This window comes from Mus pahari, chromosome 10 (genome assembly GCF_900095145.1).
Source record: "Mus pahari chromosome 10, PAHARI_EIJ_v1.1, whole genome shotgun sequence".
In the NCBI taxonomy this organism is placed as follows: Eukaryota; Metazoa; Chordata; class Mammalia; order Rodentia; family Muridae; genus Mus; species Mus pahari.
In genome coordinates, this window is record NC_034599.1 from 44,074,320 (window position 1) to 44,093,054 (window position 18,735).

At 44.3% G+C, this 18,735-nt stretch overlaps 1 protein-coding gene across 1 annotated transcript in view; it reads right to left on the bottom strand.

Moving 5' to 3' along the window:
- Positions 1-1,738: 1,738 nt before the first annotated feature.
- The window catches only part of Htr3b (5-hydroxytryptamine receptor 3B), a 29,544-nt gene continuing 12,547 nt past the window's right edge, over positions 1,739-18,735 (bottom strand). Inside the window, exons 3-9 of the mRNA XM_021208024.1 lie at positions 13,819-13,863; positions 13,457-13,566; positions 12,658-12,827; positions 11,748-11,905; positions 3,395-3,605; positions 3,100-3,282; positions 1,739-2,490 (exon numbers count right to left, since the gene is read on the bottom strand). Of these exons, the coding sequence (XP_021063683.1) occupies positions 2,255-2,490; positions 3,100-3,282; positions 3,395-3,605; positions 11,748-11,905; positions 12,658-12,827; positions 13,457-13,566; positions 13,819-13,863 (1,113 nt within the window). The 3' untranslated portion in view covers positions 1,739-2,254. The remainder of the gene's footprint in view (positions 2,491-3,099; positions 3,283-3,394; positions 3,606-11,747; positions 11,906-12,657; positions 12,828-13,456; positions 13,567-13,818; positions 13,864-18,735) is intronic.

Genomic DNA, 18,735 nt, shown 5'->3' on the forward strand with positions numbered 1-18,735 from the left:
TTCGGGCTGCAGATCTGGCCCTGGGGCTGCCAGCTGATATTGGGGCTGTGGGACTCTAGACCGAGGGAGTCTACTTAGAGCTCACCTTCCACGGGGGAAGGACTGCTTCTTAAAGGATGCTATAAGGAGCCTAGGTGATGGTTAAGTGCAGTAAAAGTGAGGTAGGCAGGGTGTGGAATGGAAGTCTCTTTCAGGTCCCTCCACTACAAAGGGGGCGGTTGATGGCATCAGCCCTTGAACCTTAGATCCTATAATAAGGACACTCACTCCTTGGAAGCAGCAGAGTCCATACTTGACTGCTGATAGAGATGCTGGAAATCAGACCCCACACCAAAAGCCCTAGGCCAGAACCTTTCTCTCTATTGATAGCAGGCAGTCCCCTGTTTATATAGTCATCTGTTATTGACTTTTTGAAATGTCATTAAGTTGTTTCATTTTGCTCTCAGAAGTCTGTGACATGGAGATAGTAAATATTTATAGCATCAATTTCAAGTAAGTCAAATTGTGGTTTGAGAAATGAAGTTCAAGCTCCCCTGGGTAAACAATGATGGACCAGACCTCCTGGCTCTGACTCCTCCAGCCTGCATTTAGGAAGGAGGAAATGCCACACCCATGCCTTTCCGACCTCCCCATCTAATAATGGGGGGGAGGAATTTGAGAAGGCTAGCATCAATGTAGAGGCTAACAACACCATAGAGGCAAAGAAGGCCAGTGGTAACAAAGTAGGAAGTGAAGAAGGAAACAGGTGGAGTTTGCATGGACACTTCCTGTTCACAAACTTTTTGCGTTCCCCATTTCATTAACGGCAGCAGTGGAATTTCATGGACAATTGGCGTTGAGCACTAACTGGGAGGTAATGAAAGAGGGGGTGCAGGTAAAGGCTGTTGGAATTTAAATTCTTTTTCTTCAGGGTGGGGATGGGAGGGCAGATTTTTTTAAAAGCAATTTTAGTCCTGGAATAGGTTTCTAGAAAACAGCTTTGGACTTTCATGGCCTGTGCTGGAAACACCAGGATGTATAATGTCTCTAAGCCTTGCTGTGTCGTTCTGCCCACTAGCTTCCTGAGGACCACCCTCAGTGATAGATAGAAATGTGGATGCCCAGGGAACAGGATGTCTGACTACCCTCAATGATGGATAGAGATGTGGATGCCCAGGGAGTGCCCAGACAGGATGTCTGACCTTGGGTGGATCTTGTCCCTCAGACTTGGGAAAGCACCTCAGACACTTGTCCATCAAGCAGTGAGCTAGAATGAAGTGCTTTGTGATTACTGCTGCAGAGTCCCCACATGTAGAACTCTAGGGACCTGGGCTAGGTGTGGGGGAAGCAGAAAGAGCAGACAGGAAACTGGAAGCCCACAGTCACACCAAAGACTCCAACCAGAATCCTCTGTTGATAGCAGGCAAGTCTCAAGTTTATTTTCATCATCTATTTTGTACTTTTCAAGATGCCGTTGAGCCATTTGGCTTGATTTTGCATCCATAATTCTATGATATGGAAAGAGTAAATATTGACAACCCTTGCTTTAAATAAGGCAAATGGAAGTGAAGTCTGAGGTCTCCTAAATGAACAGTGATAGAACCAGGCTCAGCGTCAGGGGCCGGAAGTATGTAGCCCATTAGGTAATCTCTGTCTGTCTGTCTGTCCATCTTCCTCCTCATATACACATATGCATTAAAGAGGCTACCAAATATTTAAGGGGAGAAGGATATAAGACAACATGATACCAAAGACAGAATTGAGGAGACAGCCATGTATTGATGAACCTGGAGGATTTAAGCAGGTTTGAGCAGGGCTTAAGCCAAGCTGACATATAGACTGTTGAAGCAGAAGGTATCAAATGGAGCTGGGCATGGTGGCACAATACATGCAGTCTCAGCATTTGGAAGGTAGAGGCTGGAATGTCAGGGGTTCAAGGTTAGCCTGGACTATAAGAGACCCAGCTTCAAAAATCTAAAAGCAAACTTTTTTTTTTTCCTCTTAAGCCCAAGTGTACGCAGTTGCTGCTGGATCAGGGAGAGTGAAAGCTTGCTTGTTGCTGCATACTCTATTCTGTTTAGACATCTTTATTATGAATATGTATGTTTACTGGCTTGGTCAATAGCCTATAAGATGCTTGTCTCTGTAGTCACTGAAAAGTGACAATAGCATCCTGGGGGCTACCCTCCCCTTCTTTTCAGACCCTCTCCAAACACTGTTCAGCTTTCCCTATGTGTTGTAACCTCGTATCAAGTGAGACCAGTGGTCTCCATTGTCACATTCTGCTCCACAGTGCCCAGAGAGAGCATAAGGTGATGGTATAGAGCCCCAGCACGGCAAGGTAGATTCGGAAGAGCAGCTGATCAAAGCGGTACAGGATGGCCAGCCACTCCACCTCCTTCTGGTGAACCTGATCCTGAGTTCGAAGAGAGTTGTTGATGGACTGGAACTGGAACCAGAAATCCTTCAGAGTATCTGATGGAACCTGGTGCTCCTGACGGACCGGGGACTCTGTGTGGTAGACAGGAACACTCTGAATGAACCAGGAGCTCTTTGTTCTTATTCTTTAAGGAAAAGTCTTTGCTGGAGTTGGGGACTCTCACCCTGTCTGGTTAGAAGTGGCACAGCCAGGTTGAGGGAAAGCCCAGGGAACGTGGCAGAGCTGCACTGCACTGAGGGGTGTGTGGAGGCTGCATCTGTCTAGAACTAGGATGATTCTTAAAGTTCTTTACATAAAGCAAACAGAACCCAATTATTCATCTTCCTCCCCCATCTTTGTGTGCAGTCTCTGTGTGTATAGTGCGATATGTCCTGTGTGTAAGTGTACACGCGCGTGCTTATATGCTAGAATTCCACAACTTTTGAGCTCATGGCTCAGTCACTCTCGTGGAAATGAAGCAAACTAGAGGTGACAGACAACCTGACCTTCAAGTTAAAATGACCTCCAGCAGGAGGTTGCCTTCAGTTCAAAGAGAAAACCTCAAACACAGAACAGGGACTGAAAAGCACGCTTTTCCCATCATTCACTTAGTCCAGACACGACCTGCTGATCCCTCAGTGGAGCCAAGTACTCAGCATAACAGAGCAAGCAGGATGGGGATATCAAGGCTTCTCACAAACCTGTGACTCCAGCACGTCGAGCCCTGAGGTACAATCTAGACTCGTTGGCATCAGAGTCCCCGCGAAGGCACATAAGAGGCCGTTCTTGCCCACTGTGCCGCTCCTCATAGAGGAATTTGATCAACATGATGGATTTGGATAAACTGAGAACCAAGAGGGCCATGCAGACAGTAAAGAAGACCCCTGTGGAAGGACCAGAGCAGAGAAAAGGAGTTAGCAGTAGTCTTCCATGTAACATGCAGATCTTGGCCAGGAGTGGTCTAGGAGGGTGTCAGGTGACATTGGGGCTGCTTACCAATCAGAGGTGTGCACCCTGCACTTCTTGGCACGTCATCAGACATGTTGACCCTGAAGACTGTATAGCCCACCAGCACATTGGTCTTGAACACAATTCTTGCACGGCAGTTGGGGGGCAGGTAGAAGCTTCCCAGGTCCACAAGCATCAGGAAGGTGCTAGGTATCAGGAGACTCACAACGTAGGCCAATGGACATCTGCGGATCACTACCTGGCAGGGAACATGGGAGCTTCCCAGTCTAGGCAGAAGACCTAACACTTGGCTCAGCACATGGCACTTAATTCCCACCCCTTGTGTACAATGAAAAATGGCTATATAGTTTATGGTAGGGTTGTATTTGAGGCAGATGGATGTGCTGGTAAATGCCATAATCTCAGAATTTAGGGAACTGAAGCAGGAGGATTGCTACTTTTTTGGAAGCCAGCCTGGACTACATAACAAGACCCTGTTTCAAACAATACACACACACACACACACACACACACACACACACACACACATGGCTATTTTGTGGTTCAAAAGATGGAAAGGTAAATTTTCAATAGACCTAGCAATGCTGTTGTGTGTGCATGTGTGCACAGATGCACGGCCATGCAGATGCATGCAGAAACCAGAGCAGGATGTCAGGTGACTTCCTTTACCATTCTCTGAGTCATTGCTGGAAACAGGGCATCTCAGTAAACCGGAAGCTTAGTACTTGGCTGGCTAGCCTGCGAGTTCTCTGGCCCACCTCTTTCCCCCAGTGCTAAGGTTATCATTGGGGGGCGTAGCTCAGCTGACAAAGTGCCTGTCTAACATGTACAACGCCCTGGGTTCTAGCCCCGGTACAGCATAGACTGGAAGTGTTGGTATACGCCTTTTACTTAAGCACCCTGGAGGTAGAGAGACAAGAGAATCAAGGTCCCATCTCTGAGGTGGTGATTCTCCTCAGGGCTGTTAATAAGGCCTCTCCTGAGGTAGACATTCAGTTGAGCCTGATGGAGCAAACCGTCATCCTCATCCCTTAGCTGCTGGATTTGGACCGGCATTCTCTTTTTGTTTTTGTTTTTGCTTTGTTTTTTTTGAGACAGGATTTCTCTGTATAGCCCTGGCTGTCCTGGAACTCACTTTGTAGACCAGGCTGGCCTCGAACTCAGAAATCCGCCTGCCTCTGCCTCCCGAGTGCTGGGATTAAAGGCGTGCACCACCACACCCAGCTATGGACCAGCATTCTTAACAGCTCCCATTTCTTGGGTTTGCCAGAAAATGGGACACTTGCCTGCTTTCTATGTGTTAGGTCATGTGCTGGATGCTTTTACATCTATTATATTATTTGTTTCCTTCTCATAGATTTCGAAGCACTGCACCTTTAAGTAAGTTAAGTCAGTGGCCGAGCTGTGATGTAACCCCACATCTTCTGATTCCTGGTGTTCATCAGCTACAGCCTAGCTACAAATCCGGCTCTGCCCAGATATTGGAGAGGAGACAGGACTCTGGGAGAAAAATACAAAGAAATGAGCACAAACACAGAGGAGGTATAGAGGCCGGTGATGGGGGAGGGGGAGCAGGTTGTCTAGGGGAGCCCACCACACACCTTGTTGATGAGAGCTGAGGCTCCCTAGCCATCGGATCTGGGAACATGTCCCGATTCAGTGGAGCTTGGCAGGCCAGAGCTGTTTGGTGGGTTGTAGTCTGGCTGTTGTCTTCCACATTAAACATAATTGGCTGCAAATATCTATACCAGTGCAACACACATCGCTTTGCAATAATTTGGTTAAAACACACTTCTATCAAAGTGCAGTCAACAAGAACAAAACCCGCAATGAACCATCATCAACCTGCATCTCTGTGGGGCTGTGAGGTAGCTACGAGAGATGGTGGCGGGAGGAAGAACCCTGAGTGGCCAGAGGCCCAGAGGGCTTTATGTTGTGATCCAGCCCCGGAGGCTTGTGATCTGGCCTCTTAGAGTGGGGGATGGAGAGATCATACCTGCTCGGGTAGAGGGAAGAAGCGGGATCACCCTGGAAGACTTCATGTCAGAGACTGCATGAGATGGGAGAAAAGTCTATGAATGTCACCCTAAAGACAAGCACGAGGCATGTCGGTTAATTGGGAAGGACCCAGATCTGAGGTCAAGGGAACAGAGCTTATGTATGTAAACCTGTATAATAGGCTCTCCCTGACTTGATTTCTTACTTTCTTATGTATGTATGTATGTATGTATATACACATGAATGTGTGCATGTGGAGGCCAGAGAGCAAGGTGTTACAACCAAGGAACCATCTGTCATTGGCTTGAAACTTACTAAGTAGGCCAAGCTGACTAGCTGGGAGCCCCAGGGATCTGTCAGTTTCCACCTCCCCAGTGCTGTGATTACAAGCACACAGGACCTCACCAGCTTCTCATGTTCTGAGGATTGAACTCGGGTACTCTTGCTTACAAGTCCAGCAGTAAACCAACTGAACTATTTCCTCAGCCCCTCCCCCTTCCTTTTAAAGAAGCAGGATGCTTTTGCCTTGCCAAACATCCCAGGTACAATTGGGCTCCTGTCCGTCTAAATCCAGTTCTGACATAATTAGCACAGGTAAAAATGATTCCCCTCCACCCAGATGCAGACAGAAAACAGAAATCTAGGCTAAAACCAAAGGCGAGTGAGTGGTGTGGTTCCTCAAAGACCTGGTTTCCAAAAAAGTATAGATTTATCAGGCCCAGGTCCCCAAGTATCCAGGGTGGAGGGAGGTCTGAGACGACCTATGAAGTTCCTGGGCTTTTGACCTGTACATAACACCTGGTCCTGAACTTGAAAGAATCTTTACTGGGTCTCAGGAGAAGCTGAAAGCAGAAAGACACAGGTATCCCATAGGTAATTAGCTTCCGCTGTCACAGAAAACAAATTTTCCTATTTCCATCTATCTTACAAAACTGGAAAAGTGACTATGCCTTCTAGAAGATTCTAATCTATTCTGTCCTTAGCAAGGAAGCAACCATTCCTAAGAGAAACCAAATAGTGCCACAGTTTAGGGTTTCTTCTAAAACAAAGGACCTACTTTGCCCTTTGCTTCAGAGTCAATGCCTCCTGAGGATCAAGTCAATGCTCCCCTATTAACCTGGTACAGCCTTAACAAAGTGACATAAGAACAAACCCAACCTCTAATTTTATTATTGTTTTCAGAAATTTGTATTGTTATCTCAGTCGATCTCCAGCTTTTCCTTTGTTGAGCAAACATTGAGCATGAAGAACCTGCTGACAAGCTACTGTAAACATTGGAGACTGAGTGCCATGAGCAGGACCAGTCCCTGTCCTTGCCCAGTCTTCTGAGTTCAGGAGCCAGACTTTGGTGGCTGGTGAGTCTACGGGCAGAAAGGAGCCTTGTTCCAGAATGAACCAAAACAGGAGTCCCTCTCTAATTTGCATGATGACACTGAAGACTTCTTCCCAAGCTTAGGTGCAGTGCTGGAGACTGAGCCCAGGGCTTCCTGCATGCTAGACAAATACCCTACCAACTGAGCTATACCTCCTTGGGCAGATTTTGATGTCTGTGTTAGACACCAAGAGCCTTTCTATTCCTCTCTTTATGCTTGGCATTGTCCTAGTTAACTTTTTTTTTTTTAAGGATTTATTTATTTATTATATATAACTACACCGCAGCTGTCTTCAGACACACCAGAAGAGTGCATCAGATCTCATTACAGATGGTTGTGAGCCACCATGTGGTTGCTGGGATTTGAACTCTAGACCTCTGGAAGAGTCAGTGCTCTTAACCACTGATCCATCTCTCCAGCCCATCCTAGTTGGCTTTAACTGACAATTTGATACAGCCTAGGAGTTATCTAGGAAAAAAGCCTTGACTGGGGAACTGCCTAGATCGGATTGGTCTATGGTCGTGTCTTTGGGAGACTGTCTTGATTATTACTTGATGCAGAAGGGCCCGGGCCCATTATGGGCGGCACCATCCCAAGGCAGATGGTCCTGGGCTGTATAAGAAGGCTAGCCAAGCATGAGCCTAGGAATGAGCAAGCCGGAGTGCAAGCACTGTTCCTCTGGGGTTTCTGCTTTAGGTTCCTGCCTTGCATTCCTACCCTGACTTCCTTTGATGATGATAAATAAACCCTTTCCTCCCCAAGTAGCTTTTGGTCACAGCAACAGAGATCAAATTCCAACGATCATTGAGCCTGAGAAGACAGATAGATGTTCACTGAACTCCATCAGAGTCTGTCATTGATGCTCCTTTTAGTACCAATAGACTGGGGTGTGACATTAGCCCAAATGGGGGCATCCCACTGGGGTCCGTCTTCATATGGACTTCCTCTCATAAGTCACATAAGAACCAACCACTCCTGCTTCTTCGAGGGGAATGTGCCACCTGCTCAGCACTATTCTCTGTGAGCCTGCCCTCAGCTCATCCTTCCTAGAGCTCATCATTCCTAATGGACTAAAGGAGCTGGTGCCTTTAAATTCCACAGAAAAAGGAAGAAAAAGCACTTTAGTTTCAGTCCGTGTTCTCCATTAGACACCCTTCAGGTGTTAGCAATATTATGCCACAATTTCATTATCCATTAAAGCCAGGTAATAATAAGTACACAAAGGTATTTGGAGCCTATTGATGTTAATGAAAGAGATCAATCTAATTCAGAATGTGTGTGTGCAGAGCTCCTTGGAGATGGAATAGGCCCCAAGGTTAGCCTATAATTGCCTCCTTGATGGTAGACCCCACCAGTACTCAATTTTGCATGACCGTCTTTATGACATACTTGGAATTTTGACGCCCAGACTCACGCTTCATACAGAAACCCATTTTCCTCCCCTTCCAAGTCCTTCCTAATACCCCCAGTTCACAAAGAATGGGAAAGTTGCTGCCATTTAAGTGAGAGTCTTGCACCTGAGTGAGGGCTTTGGGGATGTAGACTATGGGTGGGGCTGGGTTAATTTGAAAGATTGTGATTCCTGTATTCATTGAGCACCCCTAGAAAGACTCTAGAGCTTAAGACTCCTCCCCCACCTCCTCCCTCTCACCTCCTCCTTGGAAGGCCAGCCTGTCAAGTGTGAGTCTCAATCACATTATTGATCAAGGACTCTTGAAGGATGCCAGGATGCCTTGGGTCCTAAATTTGAAATATTCAATGGACATCTCAACAAAATCGTCCTCATCTAGAAAAGGCATGAAAATCATGATAGAAAAAGAGACTGAGCAAGGCACCTCTCTTTCCCTAATCTCCTTTTCATTTCCCCAGTCCTATGTGAGTTTTCTTTGCCTGCTGAGTCCCTTTCCATCCAAAATGACTTCTCTATTTTCTTCCCACCTCTGCCCACTCTTGCAAGGTCATACAGAAATCGAATGTCCATCCTGCTGTGTTCTGGAAACCAGCACCTCCAATATATATTGGAAGTAATCTCCTCTCCCATGGCTGTTGGATTGGGTCCCAGGCTGTACACAAAAAATCCTTGCAGACAGAAGAGCTTTGTCTGGGCCCCCTGTGGAATGTAGCCGGATTCTAAAGTGGCTGCGGTGCCCTATGATAAGCAGTATGTGTCCCAGCACTAGTGGCTATGATTGTGCTCTCTGGAGCTAACAGCATCCAGAGCAATTGATGCCAAATAAACAGTAGCCTTGTGTGTGTGTGTGTGTGTGTGTGTGTGTGTGTGTGTGTATACGCACATGGCGTGATAGTACATTTTAAAGAGATGGGACATTTTGTCTCTCTTGCGTGTTCCAACTGTCCTTAGCTCTGCCCGGACACAATGAGTGGTTAGATTAACAGGAAGATGGTCCTTTGCGGTCAGGACATCAACTCTTAGCACGGAGTTAGACTCCAAATACTACAGTACTAGCCAGGAGCTTTTGAATGACACTAGGATACCTAGGATGCTAAATTCAGAATGTCTTACATGGTATTAGAGAACAATGAAGCCAGACACGGGACACATGGCAACCATGGGGGAGGGATGGCGGTTGGGAGATGAAAACCAGCGAGGGTTCTGGAACATGCAAGTCTTTCCAAAGCTGCAGGATCGCTTCTGAGTCTGGCTGATACGATTGTGACTTTACTAAGGATTCTTCAGGGAATCAGTTCCAGAGAATCAGAATATCATGTAGAAGCCAGCCTAGCCAGGTAATCTACCTTTAGCCCCCAGGGCAAAGGCACCTTGGAAAAAAAAAAACTTCCAGGCCATGAAATCAAAAATGTGTCAACCTTCTCTTCATGTGACGACAAAGAGGGCAAAGGAATTGGACCACGGTGGGATACCAGGGTGGGATACGTCCCATGAAGCAGACAGACCCTGCTACTCTCAAAAAGACAAGCTAATATTTAGGGGAAAGACTGACATGTAATTGGAGAGAGAGAGAACAAACATGGGCACACACACACTCGCACGCACACACACACACACACACACACACACACACACACACTGCCATTTACCTGCCGCCTCTTGCCTCAGCCTGTCTCCGTGCAGTGCAGGTAATGAAGTGCACAGCACTCCGTGGAGTGCTTGGTAGGTGACTGGTTCCACCTTGCACGTGCCATTCCCTCACATTTCCCTTTAATGTTCTCCATTATTTGGGCTGCATTAATAATGTTTGCAGGCTGATATCTTTAAAATTAATGAGGTGTTTACTCTTAGCCAAGAAACTCATTGAAATTTAAAAAAAGAGAAAAGAAAGAAAGAAAGAAAAAAGGCGCTCTTCCCCCTACTCTCTTTTTCTTACTGAAAATGAGTGGACAGGAACTGGGGATGTGGTCAGTGGTAAAGTGCTCTCCTGGCACAAGAGAGGCCCTCGTTCTAGCCCTGAGATCACAAAACAAAGAAGTGAGAGTGGACATGTTGTTAAACTCTGAGTCAGACAGGACCCTGATCCAGAATCTCCTGCTCCACAAGCATGTGTTGTAATAGGCTGCCTATTCCATAGGGGTGGCCACAAGGGAGGCTCAAACCCCAGTGCTTTAAGACCCAGGTTTCATGGACATTTTTCTAGAAAACACACCCTTTTCAATCAATGAAGGCCACTCATGCCCTCAGTCATGCTTAATCTCACTCTGATTCTTTGCATCTGTGTTTAGTCTGGTCAGCAGGCACCTCCTCATGGCCAACGTCTGTTTCTGGAAGAATCTATGTCACATGCATTCCTGACCTGTTTGCAATCTCTATTTTTCCAACTGGATTCATTCCTTGGCATGAGTACCACCTTCCCACCCTGTCTCAAATGGCACCTTCACTCTGTGCAGCAAAGCAGGGTCCCCTGCCCAACCCTAACACTCTGAGGCTCTACGTGATGCGAAAACCTGCCCGCGATCATGCCGAGGTGGTTTGCTAGGAAAGCCAGAGGAGCTGATGCTCTGCTGGAAAAACAGCGGGCACCACTGTCCTCCTCCCAGCCCCTCAAGACAGACAACTTTTCCCTGGGAACAGTTTGGCCAAGAGTACTCCCAGGGATGCATCAAAGCATCATGTTAGCATACCCACCGCATGCTCTGGTCAGCAGTTGTTCTTCTGACCCCGAAGCCACTAGTAGCTTGCTTGCTCTATCTCTGTCTGTCTGTCTGTCTATCTATCTAGCTATCTCTTTTTTCTTTCTCTTGTTTTTCTCCTTCCTTCCCTCTTTCCCTCCTTTGCTCTGTCTCCTTTCCTTTTCCTCCTCCTCCTCCTTCTTCTTCTTCTTCTTTTTTTTTTTTTTTTGAAATAGGATCTCATGTAGCCCAGGCTGGCCTCCAAATTCAATCCTAATCCTCTGGCCTCCACCCTCCCAGTGCTGGCATCACAGGTGTGTGTCGCCATGCTTGGTTTATGTGGCCAGTGGGAACCCCGTAAGCTACCAATGGAGCTACATCCTGGCCTTACTCTTTGTCTCTGTGGGCCCATGCAGATGACTGTCCGCTCATCCCTTCAGATATTCGGCTAAGGAATATGACCATTTTGTGCATCTGCTTCCGAAATTAATTGATATTTTTCTCAATTAAAAATGGGACAATTATATTCATGAGAGAGCATTTTGTTTTTGTTTTTTTCCAATTCGTCCTCATGCTGATGATGTGTAAATTGCTTTGGGCTTATTCTCGGTGGTGATTAAAAATGATAGTGTTTATATAAGCCAAGGGGTTTGACAGTTTCTGCTGTGAGATGGGTCAGAGCTCTGGAATCGGTACACTGTTCTCTCTGATTCCCCTGTAGAGGATTACAGAAGATCTTGTGCTACCAGGCTCAGGATCTCTGCTCTCAGATACTGGTGCACAGGTGAATGGGCAGAGCCATCACAACATGCTGTTCTCAGGTGGTAATGAGGACCTGTAATCCAGCGGATTCCACAGCTCAATAGAGAAGGCCAAGGACTGCAGAGGCTTGGGTAATGGGTGGGTGGGAAGGAAAAACCTACGTTGAACTGAATCTGTGCGAAGTCTCCAGCGCTGCTCTGCCGGATGTGGTAAGTAGAAGACACAGAAAGAAGCTGCCACTCACTGTCATTCAGAAAAGCCCTTTTGTCATTCTCGATGTCTTCTCTGTTCCTCAGGAAGCCCAGGTCAATGTCTTCCACTAAAAGCCAACACAAATAATGGACATCCTGGGAGAGCCATGGGGCCAGCATCACCATTTTTCCAACTCCCAGTTTTAGCCCTTTCTTTTATACTGACCCACGCCCCTAGGATTACCAGTATTTGAGTTAGAGAGTAGTAGTAGGGAACAAAAATATTTCTAATTTTTATGAAACTATAAATTTAGAGTTTGGACCCTGTTCTCCACAAGCATGTCTTGTGACTTCTAGAACATTCTCAGTGGTGGTAGAATGCTGATATTTTATTGACAAATGAACAGCACTGGTGGGTTATAACACTGGGCCTTGTCTGAATTCTAGAAGAACCCACTGTATCAAGAGGTTTTTGTTTTTTGTTTTTGTGTTTTGTTTTTAATCCTCCAGTTTCTACTCCAAAGTGCTGGGATTTCAATCATGTGCTACCACATCCAGCTGAGGTTTATTTTTATAATTTATTTTATTTTATGTACAGTAGTGATTTGCCTGCATGTACGACTGTGTGAGAGTGTCAATCTCCTGGAACAGGAGTTACAGTTGTGAGCTGCCATGTAGGAGCTGGGAATTGACCCCAAGACCTCTGGAAGGGTAGCCAGTACCCTTAACAACTGAGCCATCTCTCTAGCCTCTGAGGTTTATTTTTAAATAATCAATTATGTGTAAGAATAAAATAGATCTGAATTTAATATTTCACCTTTATATGCCCATAGAGCATAAGTGTTCCCAGTAGACTGTGTCTCTCTCGTGGTTTATTTACCTGTGTGCAAAATGCTATTAAAGGTGAGGCTGCAGTTCTGGATATCAAAGGGGAAAGCGTATGTCTGCAAATTGCATGCGGAGACCACCTGGATGGGCTTGTGGTTTCTAATGGTGCCGGAAGAGTTCACGTATACATAGGGCAGGTCAGGAGATCTTTCGACGTCCACACTATTTGAAACACAAGAGAACCTGTTAGGAAGAAGACCTTAGTCATTTTGAACATACACAGAATTGGCTCTAAGGTGGTAGTGACCGTGAGACACAAAGCTACACTTAAAAAAAAAGGATAGAATAATACTTCCCGTGAGATGATTGGTCCTGAAGGATGCATTCAGAAATGATGAATCTCATCAATTAATTCACTTGCTGTAGCTACAGCATAAACAGGAACTCCAAGCACCATTAATCAAATATCAAATACATATCTTTTAAAATATATTTATCTTATTTTAAATTTTATATATATGTGTGTATACACACACACATTATATATATTATGAGCATATGAGTGCAGGTGCCCACAGTGAGCAGAAGAGGGCATCAGATCTCCAGGAGCTAAGCTACCCAATGTAGGTGCTGGGCAAAGCAGTACAGACTCTTAACTACTAAGTCATCTCTCCAGTCCCCAAATTTGTATCTTAAATGATGTCAACTCATGGCCATTTCATCCCGAATATTCCTTATAGTATGATGACCCTGGGAACCAAAGTATAACAGCAATGACTGAAAGGAAACAGCACTTGGCCCGAGCAGGTGAATCAACCCAGGGTCACAGAGGTATGTCCCAGCAAACTTACAACTCATTAATGATGATATCAGGGGCCCAGAGGGCACTGAGAGGGAGAGAGATCTCTTGAATCTCATCGAACAGACTAGAGTTCCAGGACAAAAACTCATCGTTCCAAACCTGTCAGGAGTCAAACATCAAAACAAGAAAGGTTAAGTCTACTGGCATAACTGAGTGCTGACACAATTCATCAACCCTTAATGTGTTAGGAGGAAGGAGATCCAGTCTATGGCTACATCCTTGCATGGATTCTAATAAACTAGGGTCTCTGATGAGCTAGGGGACTATACCAAAGGCAGTGTTTCCTCCTCAGAATAGTGGCCGATCCCGATCAGGACCATAGCATGCAGAGAGAGACGGAGAATCACTCACCTCTCGGTACCACACGCTTGTCTTTAATTTTTGATTCTGAACATCCTGCAGAGCAAAAAGAATTTCCCCATGCAGCTGACAATTTAAGGGGGAACAAAATCAAACCCAACCAGCTAGTGCTGATTTTAAAAACATCACCTAGCGTCCTTGATACCCGAGCATTCTCAGTTCCTGTTTATCATGCACACTTGTGGCTTTGAATGTTGCTCTATTACCCAGGACAAAATAGCACTCTAACTGCACTTAACATTTTGAGTGATTTTTCTAATCTCTTTTCCTCTCTAATTAGTCACTCTGCCATTAATCAAACAAGAAAAAAATGGTATGTAGGTCTCAGCCAACATTGAGCTGAAAAGATGAGACCAAGCTTCTATTTCTAGTCAAGATATTATTCATAATCCGTCAGTGAGAGCTATCTGGGCTGACACACGCAGCCATTTCTGTTGGGTTACTTTGTATTTAAATTTGTCTGCTTATGAAACAGACTGATGAACTCAATATAGGTGAGGTATACTTTCAGGACAACAGATGTGAGTTCCCATGTCTGCAATAACTCAGGGATTTTTTTTTAATAAAAGAATATTTTCTGTGTATGGGACTTGCCTTCTTCTTTTTTTTTTTTTAAAGATTTACTTATTTATTTATTATATGTAAGTACACTGTAGCTGTCTTCAGATACCCCGAAAGAGGGCATCAGATCTCATTACGGATGGTTTTGACCCACCATGTGGTTGCTGGGATTTAAACTCAGGACCTTTGGAAGAACAGTCAGTGCTCTTAACCACTGAGCCATCTCTCCAGCCCAACTTTTGCCTTCATGTATATCTGTGTACCATGTTCATGCCTGGTGCCCAGGGAAGCCAAAGAAGGTCATTGGACTCCACAAAATTGAGATCACAGATGATGATGAGCTACTATTTGGGTGCTGGGAATGAACCCATATCCTCTGGAAGAACAGCCAGTGTTCCTAACCTCTCACCTTGGCGACTTTTTGTTTAAAGAGCCTCTGCAACAGCAGTAGCAGAACCAACAGTGAAAGTCTCTTTCACAGTACTGTTCATGTATAACCCAGTAAGAAGCATTCCAAAAATAAGATGCTCTTAGGGATTAAAGCAGAAGAGTTATTTCACACATACAGTATCTAATGAATATTAATGATAAAAATGGATTGTAAGCCTGAATGTTGGAGATAAGAGTAAAAAACTCTTAGACCCCTGTGACTTTGAAATAGGTGATGCTTTCTTAGACATGAGAACAGAAACAACACACAAAAAGGGTGGGTTTTTTTTTTATCAAAATTAAAGAGTTTTGTGTGGATCATCAGTTAAGAGTTAAGGGTCCCCTGTCTCAAAAAACAAACAAACGAAGAGTTAAGGGTCAGCAGCTCTTACAGAGGACCTGAGTTTGGTTCCCAGACCCACATCTGACAGCTCACAACTGCCTGTGACTACAGTTTCAAGGACTCTGATGACTTCTTCTAGCCTACATAAACACTTACACACATAAAGACCTGAAAGCACACACACATGTATAAAAATAAATATAAATATGCTAGAGCTGGACAGATGGCTCAACAGTTAAGAGAACTTGTTGTTCTTCTATCCAGTTCTAGCATTCTGAACTCTGAGGGTACTGAATGCATGTGGTACATGGATACACACACACACACACACACACACACACANATATATATATATATAGGTATATATATATATATACCTATATATATATATATATGTGTGTGTGTGTATGTGTACATATATATAAATACATATATATGTGTGTATATATATGTGTGTATATATATGGGTATATGTGTATATATATACACACACACATGCACACACACACACATATATATATATATATATATATATATATATATATACACACACACACACACAACCCACATACATCCTGCAGAGAAAAAAGAATATGCAGATACACACACACACACATATGTAGGCAAACACGGATGTATACACCTCAAATAAAATTTAAAAATTTTTAAATTTATAAAGGTAAACAAAGCTAATAAAAATTTAATTGCATTATTGAAAAGAAAGAGAGAAGGCCTAAATAATAAAATTAGAAAAGAGAATAAGGCATTAGAGCATCGTTGTTGTTGTGTGGTGGGTGTGTACATGTCATGGCACAAGTGTTAAAGTCAGTTCTTGTCTTCTGCTGTGAGCTCTGGGAATGTAACAAGTGCTTCAACCAACTGAGCCATCTCCCTGGCCCCAAGACATTACAACAACAAAACCTAGGGCAAATGGATGACTTGCTAAACAACTTATCAAAAGCACAGCTCAACAAAACCTAATTAAAGTGGAGCGTGTGGTCCCACGGCTTGGGAGGCAGAGGCAGGAGGACCCAGTAATCAAAGGCATCCTTGGCTATATAAGTAGCTTAAGATTAGCCAAAAGTATGTGAGACCCTGTCTTTGCAACCTCATCAGGGAGCTGGAGAGATAGCTCAGTAGTTAGGAGTCCTCTTGCAGAAGACCTAAGTTTGCTTCCTCTGCCTCTGTCCCCCTCCTGCTGGGATCAGGCACTCACCACCATGCCTAGTTTATGCCAGGGTGAGGAAAAGAACCCAGGACTTCATGCACACTATGCAAGCATGCCCCAGCTGAGCTACCTCCCAAACCCAAAGGAAACACAATTACCTTTTTAGATTAAAGTTTCTCTTTTTATGGTCAAGAAAGTGAGTTGATGCTGAATATACATCTCTAGGTACTATGGGAAAGAAGAAAGAGCAAACCGACTAGGAGCCCTGTTTTCCAAAGGCTGCTTTGAACTCACTGCTTCTACAGATTTTTATGGACTTTAAATAGATACTTGAGAGAGGCAGGTTTTAAAGTGGTGTGCAAAGTGAAAAGATTGAATTCACAAATATTCCCCCAAGGAACAGCTTGTAGAAGGACCAGTGGGGACCCCCCAGCCAAGATTGGCTCAGCAGGGGTTCTGGAAGGGTTTGTTTTTTGTTTTTGTTTTTGTTTTTTTTCTTTCTTTCTTTTTCTTTCTTTCTTTTTTTTTTTCTCCCAAGTCTTCTACTGAGAGCCCAAGATTAGAGGCTACCACTTACTTCACTTCTTTGGAAATTGTGTCAGCCTAGTTATTCTGGAGTACACCAACCTTACTCACCCAAGTGCGGCTAGACTTAGTTATAATCCACAAAGATTCCCTACAGGGAAATATTTTTTAAACATCCAAAATGCAGTTTATATTAAGGGGAAATAAGCTGTTAACTGTGTTTTCATGAGGATAGTTTATTTTAAATGACATCCGTGTCTGTGTGTCTGTGTGTCTGTTTGGATGCACATGATTCCATTGTGTGACTGTGGAGGTCAGAGGACAATCTGAGAACTGGGTTTTCTCCTTCTACGTAGGCTGTGCAAGGAGGAAGCTCGGTGCCTCGGGCTTGGAGACAAGCTCCTTTACCGGCTGAGGATCTCGCAGGAACATGATCTTCATTTAGACAACTGCATTAGTTACTGATTTCTCTGTCACTGTCATAGCACCCTATCAACATCTCTCGTCGATCCAATGGCTGGGAAGAGAGTCTCTCTTTTCTGGTGCCATGTGACCCAGCTGACTCTGGGTACCAGGCATCTCGACACTGGCCCTCATTTCCCTCTCGCCTATTGCTTTGCTGTTTTACACCTAGAAAGGAGGCTCACACATTTTTTTTTTCTGGTCCTAGAATCTTATGGGGGTGACTAGGAAGATCCATCAGTGAGTCCTAAAGAACACAACGTCAAAAAGTAGTTTGAAGCTAAAACCAACAATCTTTTTTCTTTCTTTCTTTTCTTTTCTTTTCTTTTCTTTTCTTTTTTTTTCTCAAAGAAACAAGTTTCCCAATGCCAGCTGGTGAACGTAATTGGTTCTCTGGTGGCATTATTCACAGCTCTTCCCTCTGTGTGCCTCTCTTTTTTTCTTTAGATACCTTCCATCTTGCTTGTTAAAAGCAAAGGATATTTCCGAGAATTGGAATTCATTAGTCTTCCTAACAGAGGGAGTCTATTTAGATCTAAATTGGTGGTTAGCAAATATACAGATAATTCCCTCACATTCTTATTTATCTTTCCTAGTTCCAGAGACTATGGAAACAGATGCCTCAACGTCTGGCTGGGAGGCTCCAGTCAATGGACTGGAATACAAAGGTATCCCGGATTCGGAATTGACAAAACTCAATAGAAACAAATTGGAACTCTTCACTGTTGAGTAGATTATCTCTATAATCAGATTTCCCTAAGGTACTCATAATACTCAGAAATTCGAAGACAAGACTGTAGGCTTTTCCATAAACAAAACAGGAGGCAAAACATGAGAAGGGAGGAGAGGAGCCATGGTGGGAGCTGGGCTGTGAGTGCTTCATTCAGACACAAAGTTGCCAGCAGTCCAGCTGCTGGTGGAGGCATCTAACACGTTCGCTGCTCACAAAGGGAGTGTGCTAGTCTGGACAGAGTCTGTGAGTGATTTTTATCAGATCCTTCAGAACTGTTTGCTGTGTGGCTGTAAGTAACATCATCTAAAGTAGCTACAACTAGCTCATCAAAATATAATAGTGACATTTACAAAGTGTCTCTGGAGTGACCTAATCATCAATAGAGATAATCTTAGAATTAGTGCTTTTTAATTCACTAGCTATTTTGCAGTATTGATCTAGCATCTTAGAAGTAAAATAGATTACAATGCATGTGCTGGGAAATAATAAAAGCAACAAAGTCTTTCCATCAGAAACCTTATAACAACCTGGGCAGCTCTTGGGAGGCAGAGACAGCTGCTGGACCCCTGAGTTCCAGGCCAGCCTGGTCTACAGAGCAAGTTCCTGAACAGCCAAAGCTACATAGAAAAACCCTGTCCCAAATGAATGTATATATATATATATATATATATATATATATATATATAT